Genomic DNA, 22086 nt, shown 5'->3' with positions numbered 1-22086 from the left:
ATCGTCCAACCCATGCTAGCATGGAAAGCGGACGTTAAACGATGATGATGATGGTGATGATATATATATATATATATAAATATATGCACACATACATATCATCATCATTTAATGTCTGTTTTCCATGCTGGCATGGGTTGGATAGTTTATATTACACATGTTTATAGTTTATACTACACTCTTGGAGTGGTTGGCGTTAGGAAGGGCATCCAGCTGTAGAAACTCTGCCAAATCAGATTGGAGCCTGGTATCGCCTCCTGGTCCAACCCATGCTAGCATGGAAAGCGGATGTTAAACGACGATGATGATGATGTGTGTTTTTCTGTCTCCTTATTTTGGCATTGCATTGATAGTTGTAAATGAGTGTCACTGTCATACAAGCAGTGTCATTCCTTTCCAATATTCTGCAAAGACAAATCTGGACATGGAGAAATATTACCTTGCCCGGAGACAGGTGAGTTTTGGTGACTGGGAGGGCGTGCAGATACAGAAAATCTGTATCAAATAAACTCCATGTGACCCATGCAAGCAAGGAAAAGTGGATGTTAAAATAATGATATCATCATCATCATCATCATCATCATCATCGTCGTCGTTTAACGTCCGCTTTCCATGCTAGCATGGGTTGGACGATTTGACTGAGGACTGGTAAAACCGGATGGCAACACCAGGCTCCAATCTAATTTGGCAGAGTTTCTACAGCTGAATGCCCTTCCAAACGCCAACCACTCAGAGAGTGTAGTGGGTGCTTTTACGTGTCACCCGCACGAAAACGGCCACGCTCGAAATGGTGTCTTTTATGTGCCACCCGCACAAGCCAGTCCAGGGGCACTGGCAACGATCTCACTTGAAAATCCTACGGGAGCCAGTCAGGCGGTACTGGCAACGGCCACGCTCAAAATGGTGCATCTCATGTGCCACCCGCACAAGAGCCAGTCCAGGGGCACTGGCAACGATCTTACTTGGCTTGCCGGGTCTTCTCACGCTCAGCACATTTCCAAAGGTCTCGGTCAGTAGTCATCGCCTCGGTGAGGCCCAATGTACGAAGGTCTTGCCTCACCACCTCAGCCCAGGTCTTCCTGGGCCTACCTCTTCCACGGGTTCCCTCAACTGTTAGGGTGTGGCACTTTTTCACGCAGCTATCCTCATCCATTCTCACCACATGTCCATACCAGCGCAATCGTCTCTCTTGCACACCACAACTGATGCTTCTAATGTTCAGCTTTTCTGTCAAGATACTTACACTCTGACGGGTATTCACATTGACATTATATATATATATATATATATATATATAGACACAGGAGTAGCTGTGTGGTAAGAAGCTTGCTTCCCAACCACATGGTTCTGGGTGGCACCTTGGGCAAGTGTCTACTATTATAACTTTAGGCTGTCCAAAGCCTTGTAAGTGGATTTGGTAGAGGGAAACTGCAAGAAGCCTGTCATATATCTATATATATATACGTATGTAGGTATTTATGCGTCTGTGTCCCCCCCACCACAACCACCACCATCGCTTGACAACCTATGTTGGTGTGTTTAGGTCTGCGCAACTTCACAGTTCAGCAAATAGAGGCCAATAGAATAAGTAGTGGGCTTACAAAGAATGAGTCCGAGGGTCGATTTATGCGACTAAAAGGCAGTGTTCTAGCATGGCTGCAGTCAAATGACTAAAACAAGTAAAAAAAATTATATATATATATATATATATAATACAGATGTTTATATATGTATAAGATACAAGTGTTTGTGTAGGTATATATTTGTATGTGTGTGCATATATACACGAATATGCACATATGCATGAATCTCTTTGTGCACACACATACAAGAATATACACATATCATATACACAGAAGAATATAGATTAGGATCATCAGTTTTGACACCCACTTCTCCGTGCTCACATGAGCAGAAGAGAGAATTCATTGAAATGGATTGTCTACAGCTAGATACTGTTCCTATTGCAAACCACCATCACCTACTTCCACACAAGGTCACATTTCCCCATATCCAGACAAGTTTTCATGGAAGATTGAAAATGAAGGTCACCACTTGCATGTCAGTGATTCTTGTTCACAAATATTACATGCTGCGAAGATAAGGAGTGACACACATTCATACCACACATGTAGACAGACATACATACATACATACATGCATACACACACACATGCATGCTTGACAGTTGTCTTTCAGCTTATGTCAATCAAATTCATACACAAGGCTTTGATCAGCCTGGAGCAACAATAAAAGACACTAAGTCTAAGTGACTTGACTTGAAACTAAATGGTTGAAAAGAGAAAACTCTTTAACCACAGAGCTTAACCAGCACCTACATGCATACATATACATATATATATATATATTTATATATTTATATAGATCTATATCTATCTATATATCATCATCATCATCATCATCGTTTAACGTCCGCTTTCCATGCTAGCATGGGTTGGACGATTTGACTGAGGACTGGTGAAACCGGATGGCAACACCAGGCTCCAGTCTGATTTGGCAGAGTTTCTACAGCTGGATGCCCTTCCTAACGCCAACCACTCAGAGAGTGTAGTGGGTGCTTTTACGTGTCACCCGCACGAAAACGGCCACGCTCGAAATGGTGTCTTTTATGTGCCACCCGCACAAGCCAGTCCAGGGGCACTGGCAACGATCTCGCTCGAAAATCCTACAGGAGCCAGTCAGGCGGTACTGGCAACGGCCACGCTCAAAATGGTGCATCTCATGTGCCACCCGCACAAGAACCAGTCCAGGGGCACTGGCAACGATCTTACTTGGCTTGCCGGGTCTTCTCACGCACAGCCCATTTCCAAAGGTCTCGGTCCGTAGTCATCGCCTCGGTGAGGCCCAATGTACGAAGGTCTTGCCTCACCACCTCAGCCCAGGTCTTCCTGGGCCTACCTCTTCCACGGGTTCCCTCAACTGTTAGGGTGTGGCACTTTTTCACGCAGCTATCCTCCTCCATTCTCACCACATGTCCATACCAGCGCAATCGTCTCTCTTGCACGCCACAACTGATGCTTCTAATGTTCAGCTTTTCTCTCAAGATACTTACACTCTGACGGGTATTCACATTGACATTACACATCCAACGGAGCATACTGGCTTCATTCCTTGCGAGCTTACGTATGTCCTCAGCAGTTACAGCCCATGTTTCACTGCCATGTAGCATGGTTGTTCGTACGCATGCGTCATACAGTCTGCCTTTTACTCTGAGTGAGAGTCCCTTTGTCGCCAGCAGGGGTAAGAGCTCTCTAAACTTTGCCCAGGCTATTCTTATTCTAGCAGCTACACTTTCAGCGCACCCACCCCCACTACTAACTTGGTCGCCCAGATAGCGGAAGCTATCGACTACCTCTAGTTTTTCACCCTGGAATGAGATAGAAGTTGTTTCCTGTTTGTTTGCAGTCTTTATTGCACCTGAACATCTGCCACAAACAAAAACTAACTTGCTAGTTAACCTGCCTTTGATGTTGCTGCACCTCTTATGTGTCCATAGCTTGCACCGGATACATCTTATAGAGTTACTACCTACTCCTTTTCTACATACTGAGCAGGGCCATCTACCTGAAGGGGTTTGTGTTTTATCTACCTTCCTACTTATTAGGATTTTGGTTTTAGCTAGGTTGACTCTAAGGCCCTTCAATTCTAGACCTTGCTTCCACACCTGAAACTTCTCCTCTAGTTCTGATAGTGACTCCGCAATTAGGGCAAGGTCTTTGTTTTTCAATGGTTAGATTTAGTTCCACATGACTTTTAATTTTATAGGTTTGTAGGACACATCCGTCTTATCAGACGCTAGGAAGCAGAGTGGGCATTTTGCGGGAAATTTGAAACAGCTTCTAGGTGCTTAGGCCTCTAATGGTCAGCTCGGGTAACATGATATTAATGCAATTACAATGACAAGTTATTTTCTTTATTTTTACGCCTGTGTGCTCAGACAGGATACAGCACAGTACAGACAGCAACAATCAGTTTCCTGTATTGGGCATTGCAAATGACATCACAAAACACTATGCAGGCATGACAGCCAACAACCTTAAGGGAAGGTATGAATAGCACATGCATTCTTTTAGATGCAGGGACAAAGAAAACTCCACTTTTCTGTCCTGCTTCGTCTGAAGACACTGTAAGTATCAAAACAACTTTCTCCACATCAAATGAGTATTGATGACAGGACCCCTAACTCACCTGGAACTCACATTATAAACTCTGCCTCCAGGGGAGACTATGCGTATTCCACCAACCTGCAGTTCCATCAACAGAAAGAATGGACTATTAACAATAAAATAGTCCATTATTTTTGCCACTAGAAGTATGTTCTGTAAATGAATTTCAAGCCTCTGGCTGCTGGCAACCCAGATATACATATATGTGTACATATAACACTGGCAGTCCCAGTTATCTGATCAATGGAACAGCCTGCTTGTAAAATTAATGTGCACGTGGCTGAGCACTCCACAGACACACATACACTTAACATAATCCTCAGAGAGATTCAGCATGACATAGATTATGACAAGGATGGCCTTTTGAATTACAGGTACAGTTCATTTTTGTAAGCTGAGTGGACTGGAGCAACATGCTCAAGGACATAACACACCACCGGAATTTGAACTCACAACCTTATGATAGTGAGCCAAATACTCTAATCACTAAGCCACAAACATACGATAGCTGCGACTTGATTTCAAGCAATACCATCAATTGAGTTTGTTCTCTTAAACATGAACAGCAGATGTAGCTTTTCAGTCCTGCTAAGGATTTCAACTCTTTTGCACAGATGTGACAACAATGGGCACCTTTTGTAGTAGGTGTTCACAGAGCCTACCACCCACACTGACACATTCCTTCAATTTTTCATTGAGCATTTTGCTTTTTGTTCTTTGGCTACTGTCAGCCAGAGTATACAACACACAAAAGAGATGTTAAAAAAAAATGTTTTTAAATCCAGAATGCCTGTACTTGAAGCCTTTTAAAGCAAAGAAAGGCCTTGCTCAGGGCCAATCCCACTCTCTGATTAATGTATGCATTTGCCCGAAAAGAACTAGTCTACATCATTGGATGCAAAGGCACAGGTGTTACTTCAGAGTTTTTCTTCTTCTAGAGAAGTACCTAAACAAAGATTAGGGTCTTGTGCTCTCAGCAACTGGATGCCCATTGATTCTACTGAGATCATCTGGCTTCTAACAGGTTTTGGTTTTCATCCTGCAGAGATCCAATGGAAACCACTCTCCTTACGAAACAGGCTTGGTGGGGTTGCCAGTTTAGTTATTGACAGCACAATCAGCCAACAGGATGTATTGGGCTGTGTGTTACCAATAGCACTAAGAGAAACCTGACTGACATACATACATGCATACGCACATACATACATACATATATATAGATAGATATGGATACAGTGGGATACCCATATATGAATGGTTTTCTAAACAAACAAACTGAATAACTAATGGGTTTTCTGAAGAAAATTAAACTCGCATAATGAGCTGAAAATTGATTAATGAACCGCAAGCAGACTACACATGTGTCTAAGTGGCTGGGAGCGGATTTGCTTAGTGAGCTGAAATATGAACAACAAACAAAGAGTAGACTATACACATGTATGAGTGTTGGGAGAGCTTATACGGACAGTGCACTAAATAAACAACTTGTATTGTGAACAGTTCTTCCAAAGAAAATTATATTCAGCCAATGAAGTGAAATTTGAACAACAAAACCACGAGTAGACTATGCATGCATATAAGTGACTGGAAGAATGTGTGCCCAAACAGTTTGTTAATGTTCAGGTATTCATTTCATGTAACTTGCAAATTTTCATATTTTATATAAAAATTAATATTTCTCATATCTTATGCTAAAAGCGTAACCATAAACCAGTGGTTCTTAACTGGCTTCCATGTAAGATTTTTCTGATAAGATTTATATGCGACAAATTGGTTATACTTCTGCAATAAGCAACATATTTTAATTTTTTAAATGTAATTCTTAATAAAATTTAATTATAAACATCTAATAGGAGGTTTCTAAACACCAAATGGCTAGGAGGGTCCATGCAAGTAAAATAAGAACTGAAAGGGTCCATAGGTGAAAAAAAAATGGTTAAGAACCACTGACCATAGACCAACAAAAGCAAGACAAAGGGAAAACAGTCACACACACACACACACACACATATATACATAGATATGCATGCATGTATTTGCAATTGGTGGATTGAGAAAACATCATTTCATGCCTTAATGTAGAATCCTGATGTGATAACTGCAGTAACTACTCAGAGGTATTACAAGATCTTCTGAATTGACCACCATGTCAGAAACCCTTCTGTATCGTCAGCAGGTATCTGAGGGTTACAAGCATTTTGCCCCTTAACCCGTATGCTTTGCCAAAGTTGGGCAGTGAGGACTGGATTAGTCTTCTCCTGAGGAAGGATTCTATCTATGAACCTTTTTCAACCAAAGACACCTTGGGCTATCTCTTTCTTTGGTTGTCTGAGTTCCAGACATATTTACTGCAAGAAATAGCACATCGATCTAACTGGAAAGTCATAGCAGCCAACTTCAATAAGGAACAAGGCCACATGCCAGCCCTTAGCAAATTCCTTGTCAATCAAGTCCTGATATTTGGTTTTCTTTAGCTAATGAAGTCACTTTATTTCACATTGCTCCATGTTAACTCAGCTGTAGAAATGAGTTGTGACATCAGTGGTGCCAAGCTGTATCGGCCCCTTTGCCCTTCCCTTGGGTAACATCAGTGGCATGGAGAGGGGAGGATGGTATGCATGGGCGATTACTGGTCTTCCATAAACAACCTTGCTCAGACTTGTACCTCGGAAACTTTCTAGTACAATTCCATGGTCAGGCATGATCGAAGGCAGTCTTTACACTTAGTTGGTGAGAATTATCAAGTCTGTCCTCACAGGGTACTCTAAATTCAACTATGAAGATAGTTTTTGAACTCCTGGAGAGAGATATTATTACTACTGTCTCTGGGAAGATGAATCTGTCCTTCAGGTCCACTTGCATCTCCCAGTTGAGGCTGGATGCAAAATAGAAAATGAATGCCCTATTGTTGCATTCATATCAGGAGCCATAACACTTTCCCTAAAGAATCTGATATCCTTGGGTGGTGGGGGCTGCTGTTTGTTAGCCTTAACCTTTTACATGTGTATCCACAAGGCAATTTCTGCAAGAACCTTGTTGTGTTTCCACTCCCAGTGGCCGAGGACATCCAGTCAAAATGTGGTCCAGGGTGCAAAGAGTTGCTTTGTACTGCATTGTACTGTTTTCTCCTCAGCTCAATACTTTAAAGTTATTTGGGGTTGGTAATAGACAAGAAGGACAAGTTTTCCTGGTCAGCATTCCTGAGTCCCTTCCACTGCAGTGGGGTCCTGAGTGTCCACTGTATCCATTGTTCCTGGTGGGCAAGCCCTACTGCCTTACATGGCAATCTTCCTCTGTTGAATCATAGAGCCTCTTCCCTATGAGCTCACTCTTAATACTGGTATTAGTGTTTTCCCACCTCTTGGCATTGTAGTTAGCACTGTAGATGCCCTAGCCATCTTCATTCGGAGCTTCCGCTTTCTGCTGCACTTCATGGTCCTGACGGCATGCCAGACCCTTGATTGTTCTTGCTTTGCTGGCTTTGAATAACTCAACCACTAATGAAACTGGTATGTGGGGCTAATAGATGTCTTGCTGTACAGGAAATTGGAGGGATGCCCAGCCACCTTTACACGAATTCTCTGTATGGCCTTTTCACTGCCTCCACCCAAATCATGGCCAAATCATAAAGTAAAAATGGCCTCTGCAGTTTGGTCGTGATGCCATGCTGGATGAAAACATATTTTCAAGTAAGGTTATAACAAATACTGGAGTTGTCATTTATCAGCCTTTCTTTGAGGATACACAGTACCAAGACTTTGGTGGACTGAACTTCATGCAGGACTGTGTGACTAGCTTTTCCAGCAAGTCCAGTGTTCATCATGTCCCTTGGATCAATGTGGAATGACTGTTACGTCAGCCATGACGAGCCTGCAGACTGGGTGCCCTGTATGGTCAACAATTTTGGGTCCTCTTGCAAGCGTATGCTTTTATCCTTTTACTTGTATGTATTTGAGTATTTGTATTTATATATCAATAGCAATTCTCGTTGATAAGCCATAGATGGATTAATACATTGATTGATTAATTAATTAATGTATTTAATCATTAAGGGTGAAACTTCGAAGTACGGGAATGACTAATCATTTTTGAATTCTCTCAAATTGTCCTGTCTGCCTCCATTCAACATGCTAAAATAAGAATAGCTTTTTGGAGGTTTGGGATTTAACTCCCACTTCTAGCATGATGGAAAACCACTTAGTGGCTTTCCCCTCAGTGTATAACACTGACACACACAACGTAATAATATTATTTACATACATGTGTATAAATATATATATATATATATATACACACACACACACATACATATATATATATATATACACATATAATAAGTAACAACAAAAGAATAAGACCTCGATATTAGAGAAATAGCGGATTATTTATATATGTTATAATTTAGAACAAACAGTAAAAAGTTGTCATTATAGGATTCAGAGTTTTGAATGTTGGAGCAAAGAGCTACGATGCATTCTCATTGGCTATTAATGGTAACAGACAATATGAAAAACAATATGCATGAGTGTGTGTGTGTGTGTGTGTGTGTGTGTATATATATATATATATATATATATATATATACACACACACACACACACAAATACATACATGCATATATACACATAAATACATAATGCATATATATACACATTTATATATATATGCATATACATATATGTATATATATACATACATGTATACATACACATGTATACATACATACATCATCATTGTCGTCATTTAATGCATGGAAGGTGGACGTTAAACGAGGATGATGATGATGATGACACACACACACATGTATATATATATAAATGCATGTATGTGTGTCATTGTCAACATCATTTAATGCCTCCATGGACAACAGACATCAAATGATATGACACACATACGTGTATATATATATATATATATATATATATACACACACACACATGTATATACATACATGTATATGTATACATGCACACATACATATTTGTATGTATGTGTGTGTGTGTGTATATATATATATATATACACACACACACACACATACTTGTATATATTGATGTTGGCAACTAAGTTCCCGCTGTTTTTATAAATTTTGGAATTTATTGCGTTTTTAAATTTTGGAATCTATTTTTTTCAAGAATTCTATTTTTGAATAATTTTGGAATCTATTTTGTTTTTTTTACTTGTAAATTTTAGTTAATTGTTGTTCATTTTCAGACCTTTAAAATGGAATGTTAAGTTAAGAAGAACGAGCATTTACGACACCTCTTTCTTTTTGCTTTAAATCAAGGTTCTGAGGCTGCAAAAGTTGCTCGCGACATTTGTGCTGTGTATAAAGAGTGTGCCCGTTCGTGATTGGTATGCCAAGTTCAAAAATGGAAATTTTGACCTCAAAGACGAACCTCGTTCTGGCCGTCCAGTTGAGTTCGATGAAGAGCGATTAAACCAACTGTTGCACGAAAATTCTCGTCAAACAGCAAGGGAACTTGCAAAGAAAATGCAATGCTCCCACACTGCTATAGAGAAGCATCTTCGCACGATGGGAAAGGTTCAGAAGTATGGAGCATGGGGTTCCGCACGCTTTAAGTGAAAACAACAAAAATCAATGAGCCACAATCTCCGCTGGATTGCTTCCTCGTCACCACTCAACTCATGGACACAAGGAACGATTTCTTTACCGAATCGTTACTGGCGACGAAAAATGGTGCCTGTACATCAATAGTAAGCAGCGTAAGGAATGGCTTAGCCCCGGTAAACAAGTGACACCGCACGTGAAACAAGATCTTCATCCACGTAAAACGTTGTGCGTATATGGGACTGGGAAGGGATTATCCATTACGAATTGCTTGAACGTAACTAAACGGACAATGCAGAACTCTATGTTCAACAGATGGAACGACTTAACTCGGCTATTCAAGAGAAAAGACCTAATCGTCAGCATGGAGTAGTTCTGCTGCACGACAACGGCCGCCCTCATATTGCCAATATGACTAAGGAAGCCATTCAAACGCATGGCTGGGAAGTGCTGCCACACCCGCCGTACTCTCCTGATTTGGCACCAACAGATTTCCACCTCTTTCGATCTCTTTCAAATGCTATACGGGGAGTTTCGTTCAATAATGATGCAGAATTGAGAGCTTGGTTGGGTCAAATTTTTGAGATGAAATCAGGTGATTTCTACCAAGGAGGTATTGAAAATCTTGTTGAATGCTGGGAAGAAGTTATAAACAACAAGGGTGAATATATTATTGATTAATTAGTTATTGTTTTTTTTATTAAACCTTTTAAAGCATTAAAATTTTTTTTTAAATGGTAGGAACTTAGTTGATAACCCAATATATATATATATATATATATAATTGTATTTTTTTATAAGCTTAAAGCTTATAGTGATCACCGTGCAAATGACTAAGGAAAATAGTCTAATAATGGGGTATATAAGCCCTTGACAGAAAAAAGTAGGCTTTCCCGTTCGTGCGGGATGCAAACCCACGTCACTTTGTTAACGCAACTGAGTGTGTTACCGATTACACCAGCGAACCAGCCTGCTCCTTTCTGTCAAATTTAAGAACTATATCAGTTCATAGTTGATTTTGTAAACAAACTTTATGTGCTTTCATTGTGAATGGTTTTGTTAAGCAGCATCAAGTTTTACGATTCTATAAATAATAATTTTATTTGTTTTAATAAGCTTAAGACTTATAATGATCACCGTGCAAATGACGATGGGAAATAGTCAAATAATAGGGCATAAACTCTTGTCAGAAAAAAGTAGGCTTATCCAACATGTACGGGAAAGCTTACTTTTTTTTGGTAGAAGGCTTATATGCTCCATTCTTAGACTATTTTCCTTTGTTATTTGCATGGTGATCGCTATAAGCTTATAAAAAAATACAATTATTATTTTACAAAATTGTAGTACTCGACACCACTAACAAAACTATTTGCACCGGAAGTATATATATATATTTACACATACACGCACATGTATATATTCATATCTATATACCTACATATATATATATACATACATATGTATGCACATACACGTATATATATACATATACACACTCGTGTATATATATATATATATACATATACGTATATATATACATACGTATATATATATATACATATATATATATATATATATATATATATATATACATACGTATATATATATATACATATACGTATATATATATACATATACGTATATATATATATATACATATACGTATATATATATATATACATATACGTATATATATACATACGTATATATATATACATATACGTATATATATACATACGTATATATATATATACATATACATACATATACACATATACATATATATACATTTACATATATATACATATACATATATATACATATACATATATATACATATACATATATATACATATACATATATATACATATACATATACATATATATACATATACATATATATACATATACATATACATATATATACATATACATATATATACATATACACATACATATATATACATATACACATACATATATATACATATACACATACATATATATACATATACACATACATATATATACATATACACATACATATATATACATATACATATATATACATATACACATACATATATATACATATACATATATATATACATATATATATATACACATATATATGTATATATATATACATGATATACATAATATATATACATAGATATACGTATATATATATTCATAGATATACGTATATATATATTCATAGATATACGTATGTATATATTCATAGATATACGTATATATATATTCATAGATATACGTATATATATATTCATAGATATACGTATATATATATTCATAGATATACGTATATATATATATTCATAGATATACGTATATATATATTCATAGATATACGTATATATATTCATAGATATACGTATATATATATATACATATATACATACATATACGCATATATATATACATACATATACGCATATATATATATATACATACATATATGTATATATATACATACATATAGGTATATATACATACATATACGTATATATATACATACATATACGTATATATATACATACATATACGTATATATATACATACAGATACATATATATATATACACATAAATACACACACACACACACACACACATATATGTACCTTTGCCATGAAAGATCGCTAGCCACTACACATTCTTTGTTTTCTCTCCTTTCTTTCTTTGTTCCTTTCTATGGAAGAGAGTAGGCTTGAAAAGTTAAAGACTTTTTCACTTCCCAAGCGTTAAACTAATACATCTGTTTGTTGTCTTGTTTTTACGTGAATTCTCCCACTACACGTGTGTGTGTGTGTGTGTGTGTGTGTGTGTGTGTGTGTGTGTGTATATATATATACATACACTTAAATATATATAAACACGTATATATATCGGGGATACATGCATATATATATATACATACATGCGTGTATATACATACATGCATGTATATACATACATGCATGTATATACATACATGCATGTATATACATACATGCATGTATATACATACATGCATGTATATACATACATGCATGTATATACATACATGCATGTATATACATACATGTGTGTATATACATACATGCATGTATATACATGCGTGTATATACATACACGCATGTATATACATACATGCACAAATATACATAGACATACATGCATATATACATATATAGATACATATACATACATGTATATATATAGGGACATATACATACATGTATATTTATATAGGAATATATACATACAAGTATATATATAGATACATATACCGATGATGATGATGATGACATATATATATATCATCATCATCATCATCGTTTAACGTCCGCTTTCCAAGCTAGCATGGGTTGGACGATCTGACTGAGGACTGGTGAAACCGGATGGCAACATCAGGCTCCAGTCTAATTTGGCAGAGTTTCTACAGCTGGATGCCCTTCCTAACGCCAACCACTCAGCGAGTGTAGTGGGTGCTTTTACGTGTCACCCGCATGAAAACGGCCACGCTCGAAATGGTGTCTTTTATGTGCCACCCGCACAAGCCAGTCCAGGGGCACTGGCAACGATCTCGCTCGAAAATCCTACGGGAGCCAGTCAAGCGGTACTGGCAACGGCCACGCTCAAAATGGTGCATCTCATGTGCCACCCGCACAAGAACCAGTCCAGGGGCACTGGCAACGATCTTACTTGGCTTGCCGGGTCTTCTCACACACAGCACATTTCTAAAGGTCTCGGTCAGTAGTCATCGCCTCGGTGAGGCCCAATGTACGAAGGTCTTGCCTCACCACCTCAGCCCAGGTCTTCCTGAGCCTACCTCTTCCACGGGTTCCCTCAACTGTTAGGGTGTGGCACTTTTTCACGCAGCTATCCTCATCCATTCTCACCACATGTCCATACCAGCGCAATCGTCTCTCTTGCACACCACAACTGATGCTTCTAATGTTCAGCTTTTCTCTCAAGATACTTACACTCTGACGGGTATTCACATTGACATTACACATCCAACGGACCATACTGGCTTCATTCCTTGTGAGCTTACGTATGTCCTCAGCAGTTACAGCCCATGTTTCACTGCCATGTAGCATGGTTGTTCGTACGCATGCGTCATACAGTCTGCCTTTTACTCTGAGTGAGAGTCCCTTTGTCGCCAGCAGGGGTAAGAGCACTCTAAACTTTGCCCAGGCTATTCTTATTCTAGCAGCTACACTTTCAGCGCACCCACCCCCACTACTAACTTGGTCGCCCAGATAGCGGAAGCTATCGACTACCTCTAGTTTTTCACCCTGGAATGAGATAGAAGTTGTTTCCTGTTTGTTTGCAGTCTTTATTGCACCTGAACATCTGCCACAAACAAAAACTAACTTGCTAGTTAACCTGCCTTTGATGTTGCTGCACCTCTTATGTGTCCATAGCTTGCACCGGGTACATCTTATAGAGTTACTACCTACTCCTTTTCTACATACTGAGCAGGGCCATCTACCTGAAGGGGTTTGTGTTTTATCTACCTTCCTACTTATTAGGATTTTGGTTTTAGCTAGGTTGACTCTAAGGCCCTTCAATTCTAGACCTTGCTTCCACACCTGAAACTTCTCCTCTAGTTCTGATAGTGACTCCGCAATTAGGGCAAGGTCATCAGCATAGAGGAGCTCCCAGGGGCAACCTGTCTTGAACTCCTCTGTGATTGCCTGGAGGACTATGGTAAATAATAGGGGGCTGAGGACGGAACCTTGGTGGACCCCTACCTCTACCCGGAATTCATTGCTGTACTCATTTCCAACCCTCACCTTACTGGCAGCATCTCTGTACATGGCTCGCACAGCTCTCACTAACCATTCTTCTATCCCAAGTTTCCTCATTGACCACCAGATAAGGGATCGGGGGACCCTGTCAAAGGCTTTCTCCATGTCAACGAAAGCCAGGTACAGAGGTTTATCCTTAGCTAGGTATTTCTCCTGCAACTGTCTCACTAGAAATAAGGCATCAGTAGTGCTTTTACCTGGCACGAACCCAAACAGCATCTCATCTAAATTGATTCGCTCCCTAATTAGTTGGGCTATGACCCTCTCTGTAACTTTCATAACCTGATCTAACAGCTTGATGCCTCTGTAATTATTTGTATCTAAAGCGTCCCCTTTACCTTTGTAGCAGTTGACTATGATGCTGCTACACCAGTCATTGGGTATGACTCCTTCGTGTATCACCTGGTTCGTAATACGGGTGACTAGGCTATAGCCAACACTGCCAGATATTTTGAGCATCCCTGCAGTGATTCCTGATGGGCCGGGGGCTTTCCCGGTCTTCATACTCGTAATTGCTTTATGTATATACATATACATCTATATATATACATATACACATATATATATATATATACACATATATATATATATATACACATATATATACATATATACACATATATATACATATATACACATATATATATATATATATATACACATATATATATATATACACATATATATATATATACACATATATGTATATACACACACATATGTATATACATACACATATATGTATATACATACACATATATGTATATACATACACATATATGTATATACATACACATGTATATACATACACATACACATGTATATACATACACATATATGTATATACATACACATATATGTATATACATATATATATATATATATACATATATATATATATATATATATATATATACACTCTCAGAGTGGTTGGTGTTAGGAAGGGCATCCAGTTGTAGAAACTCTGCCAAATCAGATTGGAGCCTGGTGTAGCCACCTGGTTCACCAATCCTCAGTCAAATCGTCCCACCTATGCTAGCATGGAAAGCGGACGCTAAACGATGATAATGATGATACATATATACACATGAATATATATATATATACATATGCATATACATACATACATATGCATATACATGCATACATATATATATATATATATATATATATGCATACACATATATATATATGCATACACATATAGGCATACACATATAGGCATACACACATATGTATATATATGTGTATATATAAGTGTATATATATGCGTACATATGTATATATATACACACACACATATATATGCTTACATATGTATATCTATATACACACCTATGTATATATACATACATGTGTTTGCATATATATACATACATGTACAAACACATATACATATACTATATACTCCCAATATAACAACTGTATATATACATATTTATGATGATACATGTATATACAAATACACACATATATAATTCATATATTTATATATGTACATATTTTATTATTTCACTTAGGCATAGTGACACTAATAACCTGGTGTAAGCACACGCGATACATATGCTTCAGTATGAACCATCAGTCGCTTATGGATTGATGATAAGCAATTGGGATGACAAAGGAATAAATAAGTATGTTATGAACTCCATTAGCTTAGAGCAGTTTCTGCTACAAGATGCAATGCTATCATAGTTGAATGCATGAATAGTCCTATAGCTTCACCAGAGCTTTGAACAAAATTGTTTTTTCCTTTTGTCATTATAATTTCTTAACTGTGTACATACATACATATATACAGAGTCCATCAAAAAATTGTATATACACTTCAGGCAAGGAAAAACCTGTAGAAATATTTAACTTGTATCAGTACCTCTGTAAATATAAATACGTCTTTCGATGATTTATCAAATGGTTATAACACTGAATTAAAATATTCATACAGATTTTTCCATTCCTGAAGTGTGTATACATATAAATGTTGCCAGTGCCCCTGGACTGGCTTGTGCGGGTGGCACATAAAAGACACCATTTCGAGCGTGGCCGTTTTCGTGCGGGTGACACGTAAAAGCACCCACTACACTCTCTGAGTGGTTGGCGTTAGGAAGGGCATCCAGCTGTAGAAACTCTGCCAAATCAGACTGGAGCCTGGTGTTGCCATCCGGTTTCACCAGTCCTCAGTCAAATCGTCCAACCCATGCTAGCATGGAAAGCGGACGTTAAACGATGATGATGATGATGATGGTGTGTGTGTGTATTTATTATATATACACACACATGCATACAAAAACATATACATACCTACATATACACACACACACACACACACAAATATATATATTACACATACACATATACATACATATACACACATGTATATATACATACACACACACACACACACACACACATATGTGCAGGGGCACACATGATATACACATATATGAAAAAAGCAAAAAATCTGCATATACAAATATCTATGCATACATTGTTTTACTCTCGCACTAGTAACAGCTTGAGAGTCATGGCCATGCTTAGGCACTGCTGCCAATTGGTCGGCATTTGGTGAACAAGGGAGTTTGATGTTGCTGCTCTCATTTGTGTTTCCTACTGCGAAACTGATTCATCTGGGACTCTTTGGGACTGTAGGAGATCCAGTTTGTTTTGATGCCATCTACATCCACTGTATGCTAGTCTCTCAAGTACTTGGATTCAACTTTAGAGCCTTCGAATCCCAAGCTACTGCAGTATCTGATCCTGTATTTTGCTGGCAAGAGTGGAATCTTTGGTACTACAATGCCAGAGCTTGGGACAAGTCCTTGTAGGATCTTCCAGATGTATATTACAGCATATCTTTCCTGCCTTTGTTCCAGGAGTAGAGTCTTAACCATTTCATTCTTTCCCAGTAGCTAATCTGCTGCATTGATACTACCAACTTTGTTGGATTGCTTTGAGTTCTGCTGTTAATGTTATACTATGTGGCAATGATAGCTGAGAGCAACAGCCGAAATGGCTTAGGACAAATGTCCTCCAGGGGTTTCTGGTTCTCTTGTTCTGATTGTACTAACAATCTATCTAGCTAGTCGCCTCTGTTTTATTGCTAACTTTAGAATATGAACATGGAAGGAAAGATGTATCATTACTTATGTAAAAACTCAGGTCACACACTGATTGTGATTCTTGGGCTACAATCCCTCCTATCACATTTAGTTATGTCTGCTGACTTAGAACTTTGCAGCATTAAACTGCAGGTTATTGTCTTCAGCCCACTTGTATAAAGCATCCAACTTTTGTTGCAGGTGCTTGGCTTTTTCAGGGTTCTGTATAACTTAGGAGACTTTTGTATTGTCTACGTAGCTTATGAGGATGGCTCTTTGTATGGACGAAAAGATATCTGAGAGGGGCCACTATGAACAGATGTGCCCCCCCCCCCAAGACACCATTCATTATTTTACTTCCCTTGAAAGTGGTTACTTTCGTTTGACTTCTACCATTTAGAAATTCATGTAACCACTCTCTTACTTTTCCAACTATGCCAAGATCATGCGGTTTTTGACATATTATCTCCTGATCACCTTTATCTCAGGCTTTCGTAAAGTCAATGTATATCACATCCACATTTGAGTGATTGCGCAACTGTTTCAACACCCAATTGCAGTGCTGCAAGAGCTGTGCCAGGCAGTTTCTTCCCGATTGGAAAGCATGCTGGGTGTCAATCGGCAAGTCATTTTCTTCAAGGAATGTCATCAGTTGCCTTCCGACTTTATTCCACGACTTTGCTGATATGTGAAGTTAGAGAGCTAGGCTATAGTTTTTGGCACTTGCTTTGTTACCTCCTTTATGGATAGGGCACATTATTCCTTCCTTCGACTAACCTGGAAGCTTGCCACACACATTTATACAAATATATATAAATACATATGTATACAGGTTTGGAGATGTAAACAGGAAAACACAGAAATTATAGAGTGGCTCAAGGGCTGAGACTTTCAGACACTGGCATTTGTAAGTGCCAATGCAAGATACTTTCGGTCCTTGACTGACTCTGTAACTTCAGCCAATTATTAATATACAATATACATATGTATGTGAATGCCTAGAGATGAGACTGTTGCACTCAGACTCACATAATGAAGTGTTCTTGAGCAAAACACTTCATTTTATGTTGCTCCAGTTCACTCAACAAGAAATGTGTTACCCAGCAACAAACTGGCACCCATTTTATGGTGAATGTCATGGTCTCAACCAGGTACATGCCACAAGCATGGTTGCCTAGCCAACAGAGTGACATCATTTGAAAGCTACAATGAGAGGAAATGCATTGCAACCAGCAGTGTATCTCAACATACAACTGACCAGTTGATACAGTGATACATACACACACACACACATATATATCTATACTTATATATATATGTTCCATGCTGGCATGGGTAGGACATTTTGACAGTGTCCAAAACGATCAAGGACTGCATTCTGCTCCAGCATGGTCTCTGCAGTTATATGCTTTTCCTAATGCCAGCCACTTTACATCATCTACTAAGTGCTTTTTTTTTTCACATCACCAATATCAGGGAGGTTTCCATGCAATTGGCAAGGCAAAGAACCCCTGCACACACACACACATACTTATATTTTTATGTATTCATTTATACTTATATATATATATCTTTTATATTCATATATACTTATATATATATATTTTATATATTCATAAAAAAATATATTTTATATATTCATACATACTTATAAATATATTTTTTGTATATTCAGTTATATATATATATATATATATATATATATATATATATATATATATATATATATTTCATAGCTATACAGAGATATGTGCATATACACATAAATACTTAAAAATACATACACATGACTCGTTATATATTTACATTTTCACATTTATATATTTATTTTATTAATGTATTTATGCATTCATGTGTATTTATATGTGTATTTATACCAATGTATGCAAAATCCTTCACATTTTTCGCTACATTTAGAAGTCTTTGTACGTTTTTTTTTCTATAATGCGTACAGATGGATAGAAAGACAGATATACATACAAAAATACATGCTTTTACAAACATATTTACTCCTGTATTTTTATAGTTATTTATAAATATTTGTATACGTATATATAAAGATATGTATACATATATCTTAATATATATATATATATATATATGTTCATAGTTACCTCTACACGTATGTACAGAGAGAGAGAAAAGAATTTACACAATATATTTGCTGTCGTACAATTCGATTGTGTGTATATATATATATATATATATATATATATCAGAAGCTACGAAATATAAATAATATAAATGTATATTTCTTAATAGCGTATAATATGAAGGATTGAGTAATGTAGATATATAGAGATACATCGACAAAGAGGAGAAGAGGGGGGGGAGAAAGAGATATTTAAATATACATATATTTATATAAATATATATATACACTTTATATGAAACACATATTGCATATTATAATTACATATAATGGATTGTATTATTATATATATAAATAATGCAACAATATATACGGCATATATGTCAAATAATATTTCCTGTTCATTCCCCACATCCATATATCTATCTCACACATACGTTTTCGCAATAAACACTTATAAACGCATATATAAAATTTGACATGAATTATTGGTTTATATAGGTAATTCTCATTTAAATTATTTACATATATTAGTATTTACGTATAACACATATATCCACTACACAAAATAACGTTGCTTGAAACGAAATCTATCAATCAGCATTTTCTATATTATTTGCTTAAGAGAAAAAAAATCGCATGGTAGTAACTGGTATTAAAAAGTTGCGAAAAGAAAGTCAACAGTGATACAAGAAATACATTATTGCTATTTTTTTAAAATCGAGTTTTATGTGTATTCTAAACGCTTATAATGTTAGCAAGTGAAGCATGTTGAACGTTGCAAGATATTATTTACAGACACTGTGTTAAAACACAAAACTAATTGCGGCATGTATGGATCTTGTGAAAAGTGGGCACTTTAAAATAGATATTTACCAAATGTAGATATTATCAATTTGAAACTTAAAGACCTATGTAGATACATATAGATATATATATACATATACATACATAGAATAACGATCAAAATAACCCAATAACAAGATGATGTTGCTCAAAAGCATACAAAAAGATTAGCTTTGCAGGATTTTTTACCCCCACTAGAGCAGATTTAAAAAGGAGGGGGGAGGGATATATTGGTATAAAGACTCAGCGTGTGTGGCATATGTCCAAAAGGAATATAATATATAGGCAGGATTTTTATCTGCCACCTAATTTGTTTTAAGCTGTGATGAGAGTACAAATAGTAAATATTAATTTCCACCTCATAAAAACAGCATGGGCACATCAGCGTTGCTGGTAGACACCCACCCACATGACAATGCAAGTTCGATTGGAGATTTAAACAGTGACTCTATATTGAATAAACTTATTATGATCTTAGAAGATAACATTAAAGTACCTATTGCATTATTTCATTAAATATATATAGAAATATCACCTATATGGAGCAATGCAGACATGGATTCACGAATTCTCTAAATGAGATGTAAAGCGTCATCTTAAGCAACACACTTACACAATAGATATCAAACCTTCGACTACCACATGATGATCTTCTAGGGATTTGTTCAGACTGTTTTCCTTACATTTTACTTCTAAGTCTACTTTTGCAGAAACCTTTAGAATAACCGATGCGACATATTTATATAGTTTCCGGTAGAAAAATAAAAACAAAGAGTATTTTCATACTTCACCAATTATCCCGTACTGGTGGATGGAACACAGAGATAGAGGAGCATTGCTGAACCAAAAGATTTTTACTGACGTTAGAGGGACAATAATTACCGATAAAATTTTAAATAAGAATTCAGAAATTTAGTTATGTGTTTACTACCTTAATTGGTAACATGTTTCTGAAAAGTACGAAATTTATTTTCTAGCACTCACCTTCAGAGGACGAGATGCTTTGACTTTACGCGGGGAAAACCGTATTTTCTATTGGCTACAATTGTTCATGTGATACAATTTGCCTTCATAATTTTGTAACGTGCGCCATGATTGGACGCTTTTTGAGTAGGCTACTGATCCCGTACAAAAGAGAATTGGTTTAAAATTTTTATTTTTGAATTATTTTAAATTTTTTTGCAACACAAACTTTTAATTTTCGAATAAAAATAATAAAAATAATATGCATTTCTAATAATAACTAACTTCAAGTATTGACACTTATTTTACTAACACTATGGTATTCACTTCAGTTTGACTAATCCTTCCTGATCACGCTACGCAGTACATTATTCGTCGGGCTTCGAATTTTGTTGGAAATAACAAAATTTCACCTATCGTACAAGGATATCATATAACCGATGATTATGGATAAATTTCAATATTTTCGAAGAGTAACTCATAAACGACTCTTATCGCATTATCGATTA

General features: G+C 36.8%; 2 protein-coding genes across 24 annotated transcripts in view; one reads left to right on the top strand and one right to left on the bottom strand.

The window, feature by feature from the left end:
• The window catches only part of LOC106871111 (uncharacterized), an 86262-nt gene extending 64572 nt beyond the window's left edge, over positions 1 to 21690 (bottom strand). For 6 of the 23 annotated variants that reach the window (XM_014917414.3, XM_089347635.1, XM_014917413.3 and 3 more), the window contains exon 1: positions 21228 to 21451. The gene's annotated coding sequence lies outside the window, so the exon portion shown is untranslated. Of the gene's footprint in view, positions 1 to 21149; positions 21452 to 21545 lie in introns of those variants that run through there. The other 17 variants (XM_089347582.1, XM_014917415.3, XM_089347629.1 and 14 more) reach the window with 8 other exon arrangements.
• Positions 21691 to 21890: 200 nt separating this feature from the next.
• LOC106871107 (mitochondrial inner membrane m-AAA protease component paraplegin) overlaps positions 21891 to 22086 on the top strand; it is a 64725-nt gene continuing 64529 nt past the window's right edge. Inside the window, exon 1 of the mRNA XM_089347659.1 lies at positions 21891 to 22086. This exon is cut by the window's right edge and continues 237 nt beyond it. Coding sequence (XP_089203785.1) covers positions 22018 to 22086 — 69 coding nt within the window. The 5' untranslated portion in view covers positions 21891 to 22017.

The sequence above is a fragment of the Octopus bimaculoides genome, chromosome 1 (genome assembly GCF_046866305.1).
Source record: "Octopus bimaculoides isolate indiv1 chromosome 1, ASM4686630v1, whole genome shotgun sequence".
NCBI classification, from domain to species: Eukaryota; Metazoa; Mollusca; class Cephalopoda; order Octopoda; family Octopodidae; genus Octopus; species Octopus bimaculoides.
Note: the sequence above shows the minus strand (reverse complement) of the source record. Positions and strands in the feature narration are given on the sequence as shown.